Source organism: Synchiropus splendidus, chromosome 19, assembly GCF_027744825.2.
Source record: "Synchiropus splendidus isolate RoL2022-P1 chromosome 19, RoL_Sspl_1.0, whole genome shotgun sequence".
NCBI lineage: Eukaryota > Metazoa > Chordata > Actinopteri > Syngnathiformes > Callionymidae > Synchiropus > Synchiropus splendidus.
This window is the reverse complement of record NC_071352.1, coordinates 15,663,143-15,681,430: the sequence shown is the minus strand read 5'-3', so window position 1 is coordinate 15,681,430 and position 18,288 is coordinate 15,663,143. Positions and strand designations below refer to the sequence as shown.

Here is an 18,288-nt window from a genome sequence, read left to right as displayed (position 1 = left end):
TCCAGAATCCAGAAGAGAAAAGAACACCAGGAAGAGTTTTGTGTGCATCAGTGTGTTTATTGCAATAATACATCTGCATATACATTTACACACACACACCCTCAGCACACACACACAGACACACCGTCAAAATGAACAGAACATTTGGACACTAGAATACAAGGCCTGAGAAATAAACATGAATATTAACCCAGACACACACACACTCATGCACGCGAGCTCCGCTCTGACCACAGAAGATCCTTTTTTTTAGTTTCCATCTTCCAAGTGCTTTTATTTGAAACACTGACGACTCCACAGCGACCCTCCCTCCCCCAACGCCACCCCACCCCGCCGGACACGACTACAGACACACACTCACCAGCACGTCGGATCAACACCAGCTCGATACTGAAGTTTTAGATTTCTCTCATATACTGTCCTCGTGTATATACAATGTACAGACGTCATCTAGTTAAAGGGTCCACATGAACGTGGCTCCGCTTTGTACACAGCCACTGACGCCGAGGGGCCGACACCACAGTCAGAGAGGTAACGCAACCAACATCAAAGGTTCACCCTCAGATGGAGCTGAAACAACGTGTTATCATTATGCTTGAGTCACTGTTGGCATATTTGGGGGTTTGTTACATCATTTGTCACGTTGTTCTTGCATTAGCTAATGTTGAATTTTGTCGTCCCAAGTTTGTTGCCATGTTCCGTGACATGTTCAGTGCCTGTGTGGTGGCTGTGTTCATAGGTTGCTGTGTCGAGCTCCTCAGAGTCACTGCAGACACCACAAGCGTTTATCAGTTGTTACGACACCCACGACTACACAAACACAAACTATACAAGAAGCTAAAAACACAACTGTTCTTTTTCAACACACGATGCACGACACACTTGTTTTTACAATCATCTATTGCAATAATCTTAACAAATCATAACAGTACGACTTCAGTGATATGTGACCAGTGCGCCGGAGGAAGAGGAAGAGGATGAGGAGTTTACGTTCACTTCCTACAGAACATGCAGCGACATTGGATACACAAGAGAAAGTGACGTTGGGTGGGAGCGCTGGGGCCCCAGCTGGGTCCTCTACACCGGTCACAGAAGGTTCTGGTGGGCTCCAGGTCGGGGGTTGTGGATGGTTATTTACTGTGACTCCACCTACACGCCCAGCAGATTTTACGATGAGTCAAATAAAAAAACGGAATGGCGATGGATGGTCTTCTTCTCCTCCAGGGTCCAGTCCTCTACTCGTAGAAGCTACGTTCACTACAGGACAAAGAGAGAGACTTCACTGAGACCACAACGGAACCAGAACCATCCTCGGAGCTTCATGGAGTGGCCGTGACTCCACTTTCACAGAACATGTGACGTGTTAAACTTTTTCTTGAAATCTAATTTGTGGCTCGGCTGGGGTCAAAGGTCACAGATGGAGTTAAAGGTCAGAGACTGATCAACTCTGCAGAGAGGTCAGGAGTCCAGAGAAGAGTGTGGAGTTGTTGTCCCCTGATCTGCATCAAAACTGTGTGTGAGGTCAGGGAGGAAACACTTGGTGCTACTCCTAAAGAGACACTGACCACTAAACACCTTACCGGAGTGTCTCCTTCTATATTCGGATCTGATCTCCTTCATTCAGGCTGGCGGTCGCAAAACAAGAAGGTCAGAGGTCAACACAACCCTTTCGGCCCTCACAAGAACATCTGCTGAGTTCGGTAAGACGCAGGCGACACCAGGAGTTCACCACGCAGGAGATGAGGATCTACTTACGCGCCCTCGTCTCTCAGCAGAGTCAGGAACTTGGTTACCCGGTAGTCCGGCTCCATCTGGAGGAGAGAGACCGTCGTGAGCTCAAGTGTCACTAAGGGGGTGAAGGTCAAGAGCCAGGGTTTGCCCTCTCATCCAGCTCCTCTGGAGAAGAGGTTCCCCACCCAGTGGAGATAAACCACCTTCGAGCCACGGAGTAGCAGCAGTATTACACATGTCCACCAGGGGGCGTCCGGTCGGCAACGTACCTGCAGCGACATCTCAATCAGAACCAGCAGCTTCTTGATTCCGATCCAGACCCTCTTCCCCTTCATCTGGTGGGCGATGCTGGCACGCTCCTTGTCCGTGAAGCTTCCCAGCAGCTGCGGGGAGAAGGATTGTTGAGTCACGTGATGAGACTCCTCCCCGTGCTGGGTCACATGACAGTCACCTCCAGGGCTTCCACCAGCTGCTCCCCTGTGGAGATGTTGGGGATGTGGATGGTGGTGCTGAAGGCGTCCAGCATCTCCATCTCCTGCAGCACGTCCTTCCTGCTCGTGGTGCCGATGATGAGCAGCTTACGGCCCTGAACGCAGACGTCAGAGGTTCCAGATGGGCGGAGGAGAAGGTGACGACATCAGGCACAAACCTTGGGAGGGGTTTTCTTCAGCAGCACCAGCAGGGCCTGCAGCACCATGTTGGAGAATCGAGGGCCGATGGGGACATAGTCCAGCAGTCGCTCGATGTCGTCCACCACCACGCAGCTGAGCTGAGACTTGTAGGCATCATCGAAGACCTGAGATGGGAGGGGTCAGCGGGGGAGCACGGAGAGGAGGTCCTGGGAAGCTCTCACCTTCTTGATGGCCTGACACTTGGAGATCTCAGAGTGACCGATCATCTTGTCCGGAGAGCAGATCTTGATAAAGGGGAACTCGGAGTCTTCTGCGATTTTGGCAGCCAGGGCCGTCTTCCCGCTGTGGGGGGGTCCTGACAGAGAGAGAGAGCAGAGTTGGACTTCCCACCGTCTCATGATGCACACTCGACCTGACCTTCCAGCAGCACGGCCACCAGCGGCGTGCGGTCGCTGTTCTTGGTCTGCTGCACCAGCAGCTCGCCATCGCCCAGGACATGCGAGACCGGGTCGCCCCACTTGATGATGCCATTCATGATGTAGCTGGAGTAGTCCTCCTGGTTGGTGCCGAAGGCCTGCAGGGGACATCAGGGTTAGCGCCGGGCCATGCCAAGGTCCGGTTCCGGCGCCGTTACGTACAGGTTTGATGTCGTTGTTGAGAGAGCCCATGAAGTCGGACCTGGTGACCTGCAGCTTCTCAGCTCTCTCCATGTCCACCTCCACCGTGGAGGTCGCCTGCAGGTCAGCATTCATGTATAAACACTTAGCTTCATGGCATTAGAATGAGAGCAACTGACACGTCCTCCACCCGGTCATGCTGACCTTGATGTGTCGGTTCATGGCGGTGGACTGGGCCGCCCGCACCAGCCCCTCCAGCTCGGCACCACTGTAGTTTTTGGTTTCATATGCCAGCTCCTTGATGTCCACGTCCTGAGCCAGCAGGTTGAAGCTGCGCATCTTGTTGGTGTGGATGGTCAGGATCTGCACGCGACCCTTCTCATCCGGAAGACCTGCAGGGAGAGTTTGGGGGTCAAACTACTGTCACATGACCTTGCACCAGCGGGTGCGGACCAACTTCAATCGGACTGAGATGGAGTGAAAACTGTGGAAAGGAATTCTGAAAGTCATTTCTGACAAAGATGAAGCACAGGAAATCTGTTGTTTTTAGAAGAGTGAAATACTGACACCTGCTGGTCCTATCATAAAACTACAAGACACGAACCTTCATTTAAAACCTTGCTAGAACGATGTTTTCCGCGGCGAGAAGTTAAAGAGAAAAGGATGTAAATACGAAAAACAATAAAAGCAGAGGCCAAATAACTGATGAGAGAGGAGGAAGAATACTTGAAGAAGGCAACAAAGTAAACATGGACGAGGAAAAAGAAAGCAGGCAGTTACACAAGGCAGATAAACAATGAATTAAAAAAAGAGAAGAGAGACAGGAAGGATGAGGAGGAAGATGGAAGCAGAACAACAAAAAGGATGAATGAGGAGGAGGAAGAGAAGGGGAGAGAAATTGTTGGACCAGAAGAGGAAGAATGGTGACGGGATGAATGAGAATGAGGAATGGAATGGTAATAGGAAGAGAAGAATTAGAGGTGGAGAAGGAGGAGGAGCGTGGACTCACCAATCTCCATCTTGACCTCGAACCTGCCAGGCCTCATGAGAGCATCATCAATCAGGTCGGGCCTGTTGGTCATGCCTGCAGAGAGAGAGGCAGATGAGGAGACCAGCTGGGGGGTGGTGACCAGGGGAGCCAGAGGAGAAGCTCTTCATAACGTCGACTCACCAATGACCAGGATGTTGTTGAGCTGCTCCACGCCATCGATCTTGGACAGCAGCTGGTTGACCACGGTGTCGTGCACCCCCGTGCTGCTGGCGCCGGTTCCTCTCTGCTTGCAGATGGCGTCCAGCTCATCAAAGATGATGATGTGGAGGCCGCTGTTGGCTCCCAGCTGAGGACAAGAGCGGAGTCAGACCTGGGGGCAGCAGAGACCTCAGCAGGTCAAGGGCCGCCTCTCACCCTCTTCTGCTCCTCCTCGGCTTCGGCGAACAGTTTGCGGATGTTGGCTTCCGACTCGCCGACGTACTTGTTGAGGATTTCGGGGCCGTTGACGATCTTGGGCTCGCGAGCGTTGAGCATTTTACCGATCTGTCGGGCCATCAGGGTTTTACCACAGCCAGGAGGTCCAAACAGCAGAATCCCCTTCACGTGCTTGCAGCCTGGAAAAACAGCCGCAGCATTACATCAAGCTTTGACATTATGCAGAACTAATGAAGAGCAAGAGGAAACAGTAAAAGAGGAGAGAAAGCAAAATGTTTCCAACAGCTAGAAAGGGATAAATAGAAAAATAACACATCCAAGCAACGAAACAAAAGACTCAAAATAATTAAAAAAAAAACAAAACGTAAGAGTAACACGGAGTCATCTATTTCCTGGTCTGACTGCAGTCCTCACCCATCTGCTCCACAATGTCTGGAGGGAAGACTCTGGAAGCGAAAGCTCGGCGGAAGATGTCGGAGAATTCCTTGTCCAGACCACCAATTCCCATTTTCTCAAAGTTCCAGTCAGGGTTGATGATGGTCTGTCGAGCCTCTTTGGTCTTTGCCTTTCCTGAAAACACAATCCACAGAAACTTCAGATTCTTATATGTGTTGGTTTTCCAAGATACAACGGAAGTTCAGCGCTGCCGCCATCCGGTGGCCAAAAGTGATGATGCAGCTCAAGAGATTGAAATGTTCTTGGATCGAGCCTGATGATGAATACAGATAAAACGGGCCGTACCCACAAGTGTCAGGGACGAGCTCTCCGCCTTCTCAAAAATGACCTGGCTGTTGCCGATCATCAGGCCGATATCGATCTGCGAGCGAGAGGAGAGTTGAGAGCGTCCACAGATTGACTCTTTTAATTGCTCCCTAAATGTCAGCATGGATCGACGAGCTCTTTATCTTGTCTTAATTTACCTTCTGCTGCTTCTTCCCGGAGGCCGGCTCCCCCTTCAGGATGCTGGCGTCCATGGCCTCGATGTCCTTGACCACCAGGCCGAACAGCTTGTCGCAGAAGCTGAACACCAGCTGCGAGCGATGGGAGGACGGTGAGGAGCGAGGTCCCTGGTCCACCGTGACTGGACACTCACCTGCTGCGTGATGGAGAAAGCCTGACTGTTGAACTGCTGGATGAACTCGGCGGCCATCTTGTCCGAGTCGTAGGGGGATGAGTCGGTGCTCTTCTTCTGCAGGAAGTCGATCTCGATGGTCATGGCGCCGATGCACTGCTTGGACTTGTCGAAGTTGTAGTTAGACACTGGAAAGGAAGAGGCCCAGTTTGGTGAATCAGATGAAAACAAATGGATCCAGGTTTGAAAGTGAGAACTAGTCTGGTTACCTTCCACCTCCTGGCCGATGGAGAGACCCGCCCACTTTCTCTAGAAGAGGGAGAGAGGGTGTGAGAGTGACCGGACACCGCCAGTCAAACATGCGAGCGAGTACCTGTGCCAGGCTGAAGGCGATGGTCCCGGGCGCCACGGTGTGGTGGGTCTTGACTGTGAACACAAACTTGTGGTTGGGTGTGGTCTTCACAGTCACATGCCTGCCAAAACAAGACACGCCATGTGGGTTTATTGTTCTGAGATACGGCTCCTCTCGCTCGCACACAGAGACAATGAGGACGTCGGTTGCCTGGAGACGTGATCTGCGTTGCCATGGGGATCATTTTACACTTCAGCTAAAACTTGGTGAATACCTCATTAAAGCAGGGAGCAGGACTTCGTCGACCCACTGGTGTAAATGATAGTGGAGGGACACACATGACTCCCTCAGTGCAACATAAATCTATGAGTATATAAGTTCATTACTCCAGCAGCCATATTGAATACAATCAGTTATCGATGATTGATGATATTATTAATTGTTTTTTCATGAAATGAGTACAAATAAAACCATCAGAAAATATTTAAAATATTATTATATACAATTATATATTTGGAATACACACACACATATATGGAAATAAATCCAATGTAATAATTATTTTAAATGACAGAAAGTCAAAATACAAATAGTTTACAATGAACTATAACAGATGTTTATGAGAAGAAAGAAAAGCAAACAAGCAAAAAATGACAATTTGTTAAATAAATAAATTAATTCAAAAAAATAAATAAATAAAAATAATGGGTTTTTGTTTTTTTCAGGAGGAGGTCAATTATTCCAGATATAAAATCAAGCAGCAGACAAACAGACAGGCGTCTTCTGGGAATGGAGTTAATAACCGTGTAGGAGAGAGTGATGAATCAGCAGGAACATCTACTCACTGTCCGGACTGCAGATCTTTTTCGCTCACCACTGCACAATTAGTCAGTGACAGCTCATCTGTCGGGCATCGCGCCGCTTGCATGGTCTGTGAAGATACGAGAGGAGGAGGAAGTGGAGGAGGAGGAGGACAAGAAAGGGCCAGGTTTAAACATTGCACTGACTTTGTGGACAAGAATTTCTCATCCATCTCGAGCAGCATCAGCCTAGCGGTCGGAATATCATGGCTTATTTCGGGAAACACAAGAGAGCTGAGACACTACGAACCAAGCTACCAACTCAGAATCATGTCAGCGAAAACATTTTTGTCTTGTGTTGTCACCAATACCAACAGTTAGCGTCACACCTTGCGTGATGTCGACAACTTCATCTTGGAAAACATGTTTCTGGGATGACATGAGCTTGTTTGTTTGACATGTTTTTAAAATATAGCTATGCTAGCAGTTGCTCAAAGGATGAAACAGCCTGGCCACATGAGGACACCAACAACAGCAACAACTCCGACTCTACAAGCCTCCTGCAGTCCACCATTTAGTGGTTTGATGACCGTTATTCTCCTTATATAGTCGAGTCAGAGCAAAGGCGGGAGAAGGCCCCGGGGCAGAGCCAGGAGCAGAGATCATATCGCTCCAGTTGTGCTTCAGTATTGGAGGAGGTTTGTGGCGGAAAATGAGGGCTTTTTCAGGTGTAGCTCAGATGAAAGAGGGATGAAGGCAGAGGAGAATAAATCACTGAGCAGAATGAGAGGGAGGTTCAGCAGCTCCAAAATCACTAAATCAATGACCATGGTTTGAGCCAAAACGTCTCGCCAACCGCTGAGGCAGGATGAAGAAGCAGATTCTGACAGTTCCATGTGCAGCACAGTGTTCACTTCATCTCCTCACCAAGAAAGCAGCCATCAGCCAACACATACAGAAACTCAGATGTCCGTCGGTGCGAGCACGAGGCAGTCGCTATGGCAACTGCATGATATGAAAAAGACCACAACCCAGGCTTCACTGCTCACTGGACCGCAAAGGTCCTCCAACGCCAGTTTGGGTCCCAGTGAGAACAATAACAGCTGTGTGTTGGAATTATTAATAACATGAGCTTCTTTGTCGACTATCCTGCTGCAGATTCGCAAAGATGAAGCCCAACAACTGAAGCACTAGCAGCTCTTTCCTGCACATCCATCCTGTTCTTTTCCTCCCTTCCGTCAATGTTTCCTTAAAAAACACACATAGATTTTTCCATTCTATTTCCGTGAAACTGCTTTTTTTCAACTCTTAAACACGTTTATTACATGGCGTTTTCGAACCGTCCGACAAGTTTACACAACTAGCACTTTCTCCGAATCACAGTTTTTATATTTGCCTCAAGACTTTCTTCACACACATTCATTTTTTTCTTCTGTAATTTTTTTGTTCAAATAGTTTGGTCTGTACATATTGTCTTTTCCAAAAACAACAAAATACAGGCGTTCCATCATCCCCCTGTCAGCGTCAGACCACAGGAGAGGAGAGACAGTAATGGGCCGCCAGCTAATGATCAAATCCACTTTACTCCTGTAGCTAAACATCCTCCACAGGACAGTCAGACACCACACAGCACCTGCTCCTGTCTGAAAAACTGGAACTTTTAGAATCTGAATTTAGCATCTCACATTACATTTTCAAACAAAATGTGTTTTCACTTCATACATACATATATTTGCGATGTTTCTTAAGACTGTTTTTCTTTCACTATTAAATAGCCATTTTCAGAATAAACCCATTCCATTGTAGGCTCATTCATATGGGGAGTACAGGAAATGGAAAGACAACAGCCGCTTGACTTCTGGTACTTCATTTCAATCTACCTATGACAAACTCCAGTGTAACTTTGGAAACCGACTCTTTTGTAAAAAATACACATCAATATATAGTTTTGTGAATACTTTTGCCAGTGACTCTATAACGGACACGTCATGTCAACGGCAGTAGGATTTTAATGCGGAAGAAAAATGTAAACAAAAACCTAAATCAGGTGACACTGCGGAAGACGACCCCGAATGCTCATTTAAAGCCACCAGAAGAAAGACGTCACATAAAACTCAAATAAAAATAGAAGAAAATAAGTCGTTTACAACTTAACACAAACGCAACACATGCAAAATGTGAACAGAAGCAGAGAACAGAAGACATCCTGAATAGCAGCTAATGCTAACGCTTCAACACGTCACGCTTTTTAATGTTGATGTGCAGTTAATAAATTGATTTACAGAAAGGAAGTTACCTTAGTTCCCATGATAATTACGGACATGAAACTGGTCTAAATTATTTCCCTGATGAACGAACTTGTTTCTATGACAGCGTGTAGCTTCCGCATTTGTCACCACTGTTCCGGTTGCTGCACTTCCGGTTTACCTGACGGACGACTACCGAAATAAAAGCTTCGAGTGTAAAATTGTCGGGGATAATACATCAAAGGTTCCATTATTTATTCGTTAGTTTTAAGGGTAATCGACAGATGGAACAGTATGACAATTGTTTAACAAAACTAACCCGTCATCTCTTAAAGCAAGGCGCGGGAGACAGCGACATTAAAGCTTGAGATTGTAGCTCACTAATACAATACCTAGCGATTGTTACACTGGATTCATATGAGACTTAACAAAATTATCCTGTCAATCTGTTGACTGCTTCTAATTCCCCTGCACCGTGACAGTTTCATTACAATGTTCTCAGAATTTCATTAAGTCGAATGAAACAATTAAACCGGGTTATTGAATCCATCCTCCTCTGACTCAGCAGCCGAGCCTGTGGCTCTCCTACAAGCACCATGCATTTGTTTAATATCACTTAGGCAGGACAAGTATCATTTGGCGAAACACCAGCAGAACTCATTGAAATTCAAATTGCGGCACCAAACTCCTGCATTAAAGGTCTCAGACTGAGTTGAAGGAGTTGGCAGGAAGAGGCACCACCTCATAACGCCGGGAACTTTCCTTCCCCACAGACCACCACGCTCATAACTTGTGTGACTCACAAACACGGGAAATTAATGAGCCGCTTTTGTGAGACAGAAGCGTTGAAAACGTCTCTGTCCTTCAGGTTTCAGGACTCAAAATAGATCAGAGAATGTGAGAAATAATCAGAACAGCCTTTGTTATGAATGACAAGGAACAGTGGAGGATCTGACTCTTCTGGACCAGCTGATCTCGACTGTCTCAACAGCAGGATTGAGTTACTCGGAACAGTACAGACTTCTATTGACCCTAGTCGTGGTGAAGAAAAAGCTGAGCCAAAAGACAAAACTCTCACTTGACACACCAGCTTTGTAGTGGACACCAAAGAAGCACTGTGCTCTTCAAGGAGTCTGGTTTATCTCTTAGAAGCACAGGCATCCTGGAGAGACTCAGAGTAGAGCCACTGCTCCAATAAGAGAAAACATTTGAGGCTTTTTGTCAATGAATCATTGCCACTTAAGAGCTCATGAGGAGCTTCCCACAAAAGATGCTGTGATGCGTGTCTACAAAATATTTATCTACTCTTACTTACTTCATAATATATGTATTTATTCACTCTCTAGTTGACAGTTCTGGAACTTGACCCCTGAAAAAGGGCCGTACATGGCCCCCGGGCCTGACTATGGACACACCTGTTCGAGAGTATAACAGTAAAATGGCCTGAGAGAGTCGCGATACTTGGAACTTAAAGAGAAGCTTGGTATCAAAAAGGTTGTTTAAGACGCCGTGAGCTAAATAAATCCCAAACTCTGTAGTTGAAGGCTAAAATGGAGTTGTTTACATCTTTGAAAACAGCTGCAGGAAGAAAAGATCCTACAACATCTCTCTCACTAATCACAGGTCAGATGGTCATGACCTCATCTGTGTTTCCATGGCAACAGTAGGGATGCGATCAGACTGTGACAGCAGGCACAGATGGGAGAGAGGATGGTTGGATCAGGTGTACATACATACCTTGAAAAATATTACCACCTTCTACCCACCAGTGCGGCATTAGAGAGGAAGGACAGAAGACACTTGTTGAGACGAGGTGGAGAGCTCTGGTGATGATGGTGATGATGGTGGTGGTGGGGACGATCATGGCACATGCACGTTGCATTCACAGTCACCACAGCTCATGCAGGAGCAGATTCAGGGTCACAGAAGGGGAATCGCAGCCTGAACCCCAAATCTGGTCGACAACATGCCGAAGAACACTTGAACATTCACATCACCGCCTTCACCCGCGACATGTCTCCGAGGAGACGTCACTGAGGTGAAGAGCAACTGATGTGAGGGTTCAACACCAGGGCTGGAACTAAAATTACTGCCAATGAAGCCAGATTTTATGACCCGAACATTGATACAAATACACAGAAATCTAAATGTCATAAATAAATCAGTTATTCTTTCGTGACAGAAAAATTGATTGTCATTCGTCATAAAAATTGAGGGGAAAGAAGTAAGAAAATATGAAGAATAAAGAAAATAAAAATAAAGAGAACATGGCAATTAAAAAAAGGGTCTTAAATTAGTGTTGGACTTCATAAATGATTAAAAGAAATACAAAATAAAAAAAAGGCAATTGAAAAATCACATGGAATAAAAAATGTCGTTCAAATGAATTCAATTCAAAATAAAACAGTCATGAAGGGAAAAAAACCAACATAAATGTCAGAATCAAGCAGATAAATTGTGTGAGAAAAAAGCATTTTATTTTTCAAATAATCAAAATGATGAAGTATATAATATGCTGATAAAGAAATGGTGAAAAGCATAAACGAATGATGTAATTCATGAAAATTATTATGTGGAAAACACATTTAGAATGACACAGGCATAATGACATAAGACAAAAATATTGTAGAGAAATTTGGATTACACTGAATTATATACTCTAATTAAAAATGAAAAAAATTAAAAGGAAATAATGACATAATAAAATAAATGTGATTAAAAAAAAAACAGATACATGGTTGATGAGAGACTGAATCCTACATGGATGATGAAAACAAGCAAGACAAAAGGCAAGACAACATAACACTAGCAGCAGAAGCCTGGAGCTCCACATGTTCCCTCCTGCCTGGGGGAAGCTCCCGGCTCCACTGAACTGTGGAGAACGTTCACCTGCTCAACCTGCTGCGGTGAGTCACGCGTGGCAGAACTCAGGTGGGACTTCCACTGTGATTCATGCCTGCTCCTCACAATGACTCGGTGGCCATGTGGCCAGCAAGCTTCCTCAGGCTCCGGCTCAGCGGTGCACTCGGGGCGTGGCCGGCCATTACCCGGCCCGTCCCAGGCTCCCGCTGCATATTTATACATCACAGCAGCTCCATAAATTATTCACAGCACTAAACTCGTGGACAGCGCCAGAGATTTACAGCGCAGAGACTGGAACTCAATCTCAGGAGCAGCAGCAGGAAGCTCGTTGGGAAAATCGAGACATGTCATTCTGAAGTTGAACGCTAGCGATGCTGGCGTTACCTAAAAGTGCAAAGTCATCAAATATTCTGGCTTGCAGTGACACAAGGAGCATCAAAAACCTTTCAACAAATCAGCTGTTTATGCTAGTAGCCCAAGTCCGGAGAGTCTGAGCTTAGCCTCAGCTACAAATAAATACGTGCAGCATGAGAGCTGTGTCATCAGAGACTCAGAGTCGAGCTCCTCATCAAAAGAGCTGTTGACAGGTGCATCAGCGAGACGCACTGCCCAGTCAAGGGGAAGGCTGTGTCCCACTTCGCATCCTAACACTTGTTTTTGGCCCTAACATTACATGTTCACGTGTCCCACTCCTCCTCACTGGCCGTTCACCACTTGAAATGATGCCTTCAAACCCAGGGAGCTCCGGCGCTGACTTGAAACCAAGTGGGAATATGAAGTGTGGAGAGATGTCCAGGAGGCCAAAGGACTTTATTCCAAAACAGTGTTGGACAGGACAACAGGGACATGTTAGTAGCCAGGACCACTCTTCCCTCTGTTGACTTTCTCTGGTGTCACCCGTCAGCGAGCCAAATGCTCCACCGTGTCCCACAACATGAACAATACAACATGGATGTTCAACAGCAGGTTTGGGTTTCTTCTGAACAAACAGTGGGCTAGCATCCAGGCTAACGTTAGCATCCTCACACCTCTGACACATCTATCACAGCAACATACGCTCCGCCCATTTCTTCTCCGCTGGTTCACCAAACCAAGTGAGATGATCAGCGCCGATACAAGAGGTTGCAGAAACGCTGGAGCTGCCATTTCCAAAACGTTGTCTCCAACACTGGACATGCAGGAAACACAACATAGCACGGAAGCCAATGACACGTCGTCTTTACGCGTGAAGTGTCGTCCCAATTCTGAGGGACATCAGTCACTTCACTTGGTGGTCGGAGGGCGTTCACAGTGGAGGGAGCTTCATAGTGGAGGGAGCTTCATAGTGGAGGGAGCTTCACAGTGGAGGGAGCTTCACAGTGGAGGGAGCTTCATAGTGGAGGGAGCTTCACAGTGGAGGGAGCTTCACAGTGGAGGGAGCTTCATAGTGGAGGGAGCTTCACAGTGGAGGGAGCTTCATAGTGGAGGGAGCTTCACAGTGGAGGGAGCTTCACAGTGGAGGGAGCTTCACAGTGGAGGGAGCTTCACAGTGGAGGGAGCTTCATAGTGGAGGGAGCTTCACAGTGGAGGGAGCTTCACAGTGGAGGGAGCTTCATAGTGGAGGAGCTTCACAGTGGAGGGAGCTTCACAGTGGAGGGAGCTTCACAGTGGAGGGAGCTTCACAGTGGAGGGAGCTTCACAGTGGAGGGAGCTTCATAGTGGAGGAGCTTCACAGTGGAGGGAGCTTCACAGTGGAGGGAGCTTCACAGTGGAGGGAGCTTCATAGTGGAGGGAGCTTCACAGTGGAGGGAGCTTCACAGTGGAGGGAGCTTCATAGTGGAGGGAGCTTCACAGTGGAGGGAGCTTCATAGTGGAGGGAGCTTCATAGTGTAGGGAGCTTCACAGTGGAGGGAGCTTCACAGTGGAGGGAGCTTCATAGTGGAGGGCGCTCATAACCAAGTGCTAGTGTTAAGTGCAAGTGTGAGGGGGAGAACATGGGACAGAGCCTCAAACTCCACTCTGGCCCTGGAATATGTCTGTGTCCATCAGAAGGAGGGATCATCTCGGAGTTTCCCAACGAATGAATACGATACTGTTCATTTCATATCGAGACTGGGATCACATGACATCATCAACTGAAGATCGGCGCACGTCTTCTGTCACTCCCTCGCAGCCATTACTGCACAAACGATTTACCACACACCCGTCCCTCCACACACAGGAGCTGCATCTGTGTGAGATCTCAGTGCTGCTAGCTGGCATTAGCTGGCATGGTATCTGCGTGTGGCTGTGCAGCCGCCACACTGCAGTGTGTCTCTCTAAATATAGCAACAGCTCAGAGCGCTGAGAGAAACGTACCGCATTGAGAGCCGGGATTACGCTCCCTCCATTCTCTACACACACACACACACACATGCTTCACAACAGGTGCTCCTAAAAACCAGGCTTTCCTCCGACAAACTATGATCCTGAATGGATGGTCATTTAGGAAACAATGCAGGAATAAATGACGGCAGCCGTAGTGGTCTCTGCAGGCCACGGTTGATGTTTTGGGATAATAGCAATAGAGGTGGAGGTCAGAGGTGGAGAAGGAAGAATGTCCTGTCACTGCCGCCTGACCGTGTGACTACAGCAAGACACTGAAGTCTCATTTCTCCGGCGAGTAACACAGATAATGAAGCATCTCTGCAGATGCTAAGTAGGTTGCTGCTATGATCCAGAACCCTCTCCCTGGATTCTAAATCCGTCCCTCCAACAGCATCTCTGATGTTGTCTGATGGAGCGTGGGTGTAGAATTTCCATCACCAGTGAGCGCCACAGGAAGAGTCAGGACCCAGGGGAGCCACTTCACCGCTGCTGCGGGAGCAAGAGCCCCGTGCGCAGGGCCTTTCACCGGGATGATGGGCGACTGAACGTGTCCGATTAAATGGCGGCTCAATGTTTTCATTTGGGAGGGAGCACACGCAGCTCTGAAGCAGGGAGTTGCGGAGGTGAAGAAGAGAGTGCAGTGGTGGTCACTGACACGATGGGTGTTTGGAAAGGGAGCTACTCACGGAGAAGAGGAGCACCACCAATGAGGTGCACCATGAAGGGCCACATTCTACCGTCAGACTCAGGGGAACGTCAAGCCGAAAGACAAGAGGACAGAAAAGTGAATATTAAAATAGCCAAGTGTAACATTATATCTTTAAAGGGATAGATATTTTTTCCATTTTAGGTCTGTTATATTTGAAGGCTCTCAATATAAATAATAAATATTGGAAGATCTTTTTAAGCGATGAATATCTTGAAAACAACTTGATATAAAAGCACCTTTTTGTTCAAGGTATTTTTAACTTACATATATTTTCAATTATTTCTTTATGAGGCACAAAATATACTGTTAAATTGGTAAAGTACAGTATTTTTGTAGATTCATGAGGGCCTCATTAATACAGGCAAAGGGCCGCCCCTCTGGATTGGAGGAGGGTGCGTTGAGGTGGCCTCCCTCCCCCCTCCTGGCGCTTCTGGAAGCCTTTCTTTTGAACTTGAGACCCAATCTTGATTCCCTGCTGACTGAATGCAGGCGTCCCTGCAGCCCCAGCCAGGGAGGATCGCAGAGGCAGCCTGGACCTCGCACTCACAGCCACTCACAGCTCAACTCGTCTGGACTCAGGAAAGACGCCTAAGTGGTGAAGAGGAAGCGAGTGTGTGCTTCACCATCTCGCTCCTCACCGCTGGGACGGTGAGAGCAGGCTGCTCCACGACACACACATTCAGGTTCTGACACTCACACTCATGCTTCACCTGGACCAGACCAGACTAGAGACCGACGTTTCTGTTGCAAAGACGCAGGCATGGACGTCTATTCAAACACACTGGTGGAAGCAGCTACTGTCTGGGTTCGACCTTGAAAGCTGTCGCTGCGAGCCTCTCTGGTTCTGTGTTACGGGCCTCCAGCCGCAGCAGAACAAGTCAGCACGTGTCAGCTGGAGTGGACTCTGACTCAGACTCCCTGCCCCCCTGTGACTGAGCAGGGAATCCTGCGGGTTGTAGCTCACAGATTCCTCCTCCATCAATAAACCAGGTTAATAACGTCATCTCTGCTGGTGCCTGCGCTTGAAACACAACAAGCCTTTCCAGGTCCCTTTCCCCTGCACTATAGCTTTACAAGTCTTCAGGCTGTGCAGTGGTTGTTGTCAGTGTTGCGGCATCAGAAGCATGAATCAGTAGCATGGCATCAGTCAGATGCATTGTGGTTAGAAACATGGCATCAATAGCTTGGTGTTCGCCACAAGAGGTCAGCAGAGGGATACGAGTCATGTGGCATCCATGTCGTATAGTCGCTAGCATCCCGCAAGAAACTGTGGTCAGAAGTGTGACAACAGTGGCCCGGCATCAGCATGCCATTGGTTCAAGAGGTCAGGGGTGTGACCTCAGTGGTGTGGCATCAGAAGCTTGATAACTGCCGCATGACCTTTGCGGCACGTGGGTTCAATAGCATGTTGTTAGTTCCAGCGGTGGGATCGCAACCTCATTTGCTTCGTGTCAGCAGTGCGACATCAATGACTTGACGGTAGCACATCACATGTGCGTCCAGTTATAAATAGATGTGTAAAATAGATGTGTTTTTTGTTTTTTTTAAGTTCAGAGTGTGGAATCTGTGCCTTCATCAGCATGGTGATGTCATCAGTGTAGCATTAGCAGTGAGAGTAGCACAAAAGAAGCAGTATGGATTTCATCAGCACGGTCATCAATATGTCACAGCGACTCACTTGACTCCACACTGGAATAAGGCCAGAGCACGATGAGTCATCGCCGACACAAGTAACGTCTGCATTCACGTGAGACCTGCAGGTGAACCGCTGCTGCCTCTGTGAGCTGAGAGTGTCAACAATGCACGGGACGATGGGCCGTTCTGCAGCGTCACGCTCCACAGTCTAAATACAGGAGACTCGCAGACAAACACAATGGAGACGAGGAGCGACTGCAGGACAAATGCTCTGTGTGTCTGTCTGCAGCTGACTCTTCCACTTGTACTTCTTTGGCAAGTACTGTCAATTCAGCTGCGACTGCTGTTGTTGTTGCCCATGCTAGACCAACTACGACACCTTCTGCGGCAAATACTGGTAATGGTCTCTTCTACTTCACATATATTACTGCAACTACACCTTCTGCTGTAACTGTCACTATTATATTACTCTCAACTCCACCACAAAAAATACTGATTCAGTCGTATCTACAACAAGTTCTAGTACAAGGGCTTATCGCCGTCATAGCTTCTACTACTCTGCGACTTCTACAAGTACAATAGCAGCTACTCATGCTACAATTGTTTACTGGTACTACTGGCAATGACTACCACATACTCATCAGATGAAGGTACACTGATGACTACTTCTATTTCTACTCACAACAGCCTTCACTGTATTTGCTACTGGTACGTATAATCAGTACTTCACCATCCTTTCTGCCACTCATGTAATGAACGACATCCACTTCCACTGTCATGACTATTACCACTCATACTTCGCATTTACTCATTCAGTTACAAGTACATATACTTCCACTGTTTCTTCTGCCCCTTGGACAGCTATTTCTACCACAAATATTTCATCACTAAAATAACTAACTCTGCTCCAAAATGCATGTGTTTGTCCCAGTACTTACTGCAGTACTTCACTGCTGCCACAACTACAAATACTACAAATAAAACATGAGATGATCTCCACATATATTCTAATCTTGAGAATACAACTTACTTCGTGTACTGATACTGCTTCTTGTTGTATGCGGTGACGCGCACGCGCACACGTCAGGTATGTCCGAGGGTGAACGTCAGCATTAAATGGCCCCGACTACCGCATGTTGCTTTGCTCATGAGCACCTCAGTGGTGGCCAGTCAGCAATTGAACTGGCAGCCGTTTGTTGACGCGAAGCAGCTGCGGTGTGCAAATATTGGACCGACTCGAGCTCACGGCGCTCTGCTGCCTGTCAATCACAGCGCGAGCGCCGACGCCAACACGGAGCAGCGAACCGACAACCTCCACACATCGACGCCAGGGGAATCGATCGAGTCACTGCGTCCTCGCGGAGACGCGGCGGTCGGTGTCCGCTGCCAGCTCAAGGACAAGCGGTGGGATTAGGAATTACGACGGAGGCGAAGCCTCCTGACACACATCTGCAGCCGCCGTCGACTCTGCCGCGGCTGACTGGCCGTCTACTCTCCGCATCCAGGTCGAAGGTTCTTACCCGGGTCGCCATCTTCACGCTGGAGGAGGATCAGGGACGCAGGTCGGGTCGGTGGTCCGGCGGACGCGGAGGACGGGGAGCGGAGCAGCTCGGCACCAGCGGGAGGGTTTATAAGCGGCAGCGCACCTCGCTCTGATTGGCTCCTTCAGCCGGAAGAGGCTGCGCATCATGTGCTCGCGTGAGCACTTCAGATCAGAGGGTGACGATCACGTGGACCTGCGAAGGCGCGGGAAAATCCTCGGTGCGGAGAGATGCTTTCAGTTTTGGCGCGGATTTACAACAAGAATACCTTTCAATTAAAAAATAAAGAAAATGTCATTTAATTACAACCGAAAAACAT

At 47.9% G+C, this 18,288-nt stretch overlaps 1 protein-coding gene across 5 annotated transcripts; it reads right to left on the bottom strand.

The window, feature by feature from the left end:
- Positions 1 to 40: 40 nt before the first annotated feature.
- On the bottom strand, positions 41 to 18,092 carry LOC128751406 (vesicle-fusing ATPase). 5 transcript variants are annotated; one of them, XM_053852383.1, is made up of 21 exons: positions 17,949 to 18,092; positions 6,676 to 6,761; positions 5,852 to 5,951; positions 5,748 to 5,787; positions 5,500 to 5,666; positions 5,327 to 5,437; positions 5,148 to 5,223; positions 4,821 to 4,976; positions 4,386 to 4,585; positions 4,152 to 4,317; positions 3,990 to 4,064; positions 3,185 to 3,372; positions 3,002 to 3,097; positions 2,781 to 2,937; positions 2,585 to 2,718; positions 2,381 to 2,527; positions 2,183 to 2,317; positions 2,001 to 2,114; positions 1,756 to 1,811; positions 1,581 to 1,625; positions 41 to 1,257 (listed from the first exon to the last, which is right to left on the bottom strand). In XM_053852383.1, the coding sequence occupies exons 1-20, from the start codon at positions 17,958 to 17,960 to the stop codon at positions 1,595 to 1,597; spliced, it is 2,247 nt and encodes a 748-aa protein (XP_053708358.1). In that variant the 5' UTR covers positions 17,961 to 18,092; the 3' UTR covers positions 41 to 1,257; positions 1,581 to 1,594. The 5 variants fall into 5 exon arrangements, with proteins under 5 accessions (XP_053708358.1, XP_053708355.1, XP_053708357.1 ...); XM_053852380.1 differs by lacking the exon at positions 17,949 to 18,092 and adding an exon at positions 8,927 to 9,137; XM_053852381.1 differs by lacking the exons at positions 41 to 1,257; positions 17,949 to 18,092 and adding exons at positions 1,277 to 1,499; positions 8,927 to 9,137.
- Between the last annotated feature and the right edge of the window lie 196 nt (positions 18,093 to 18,288).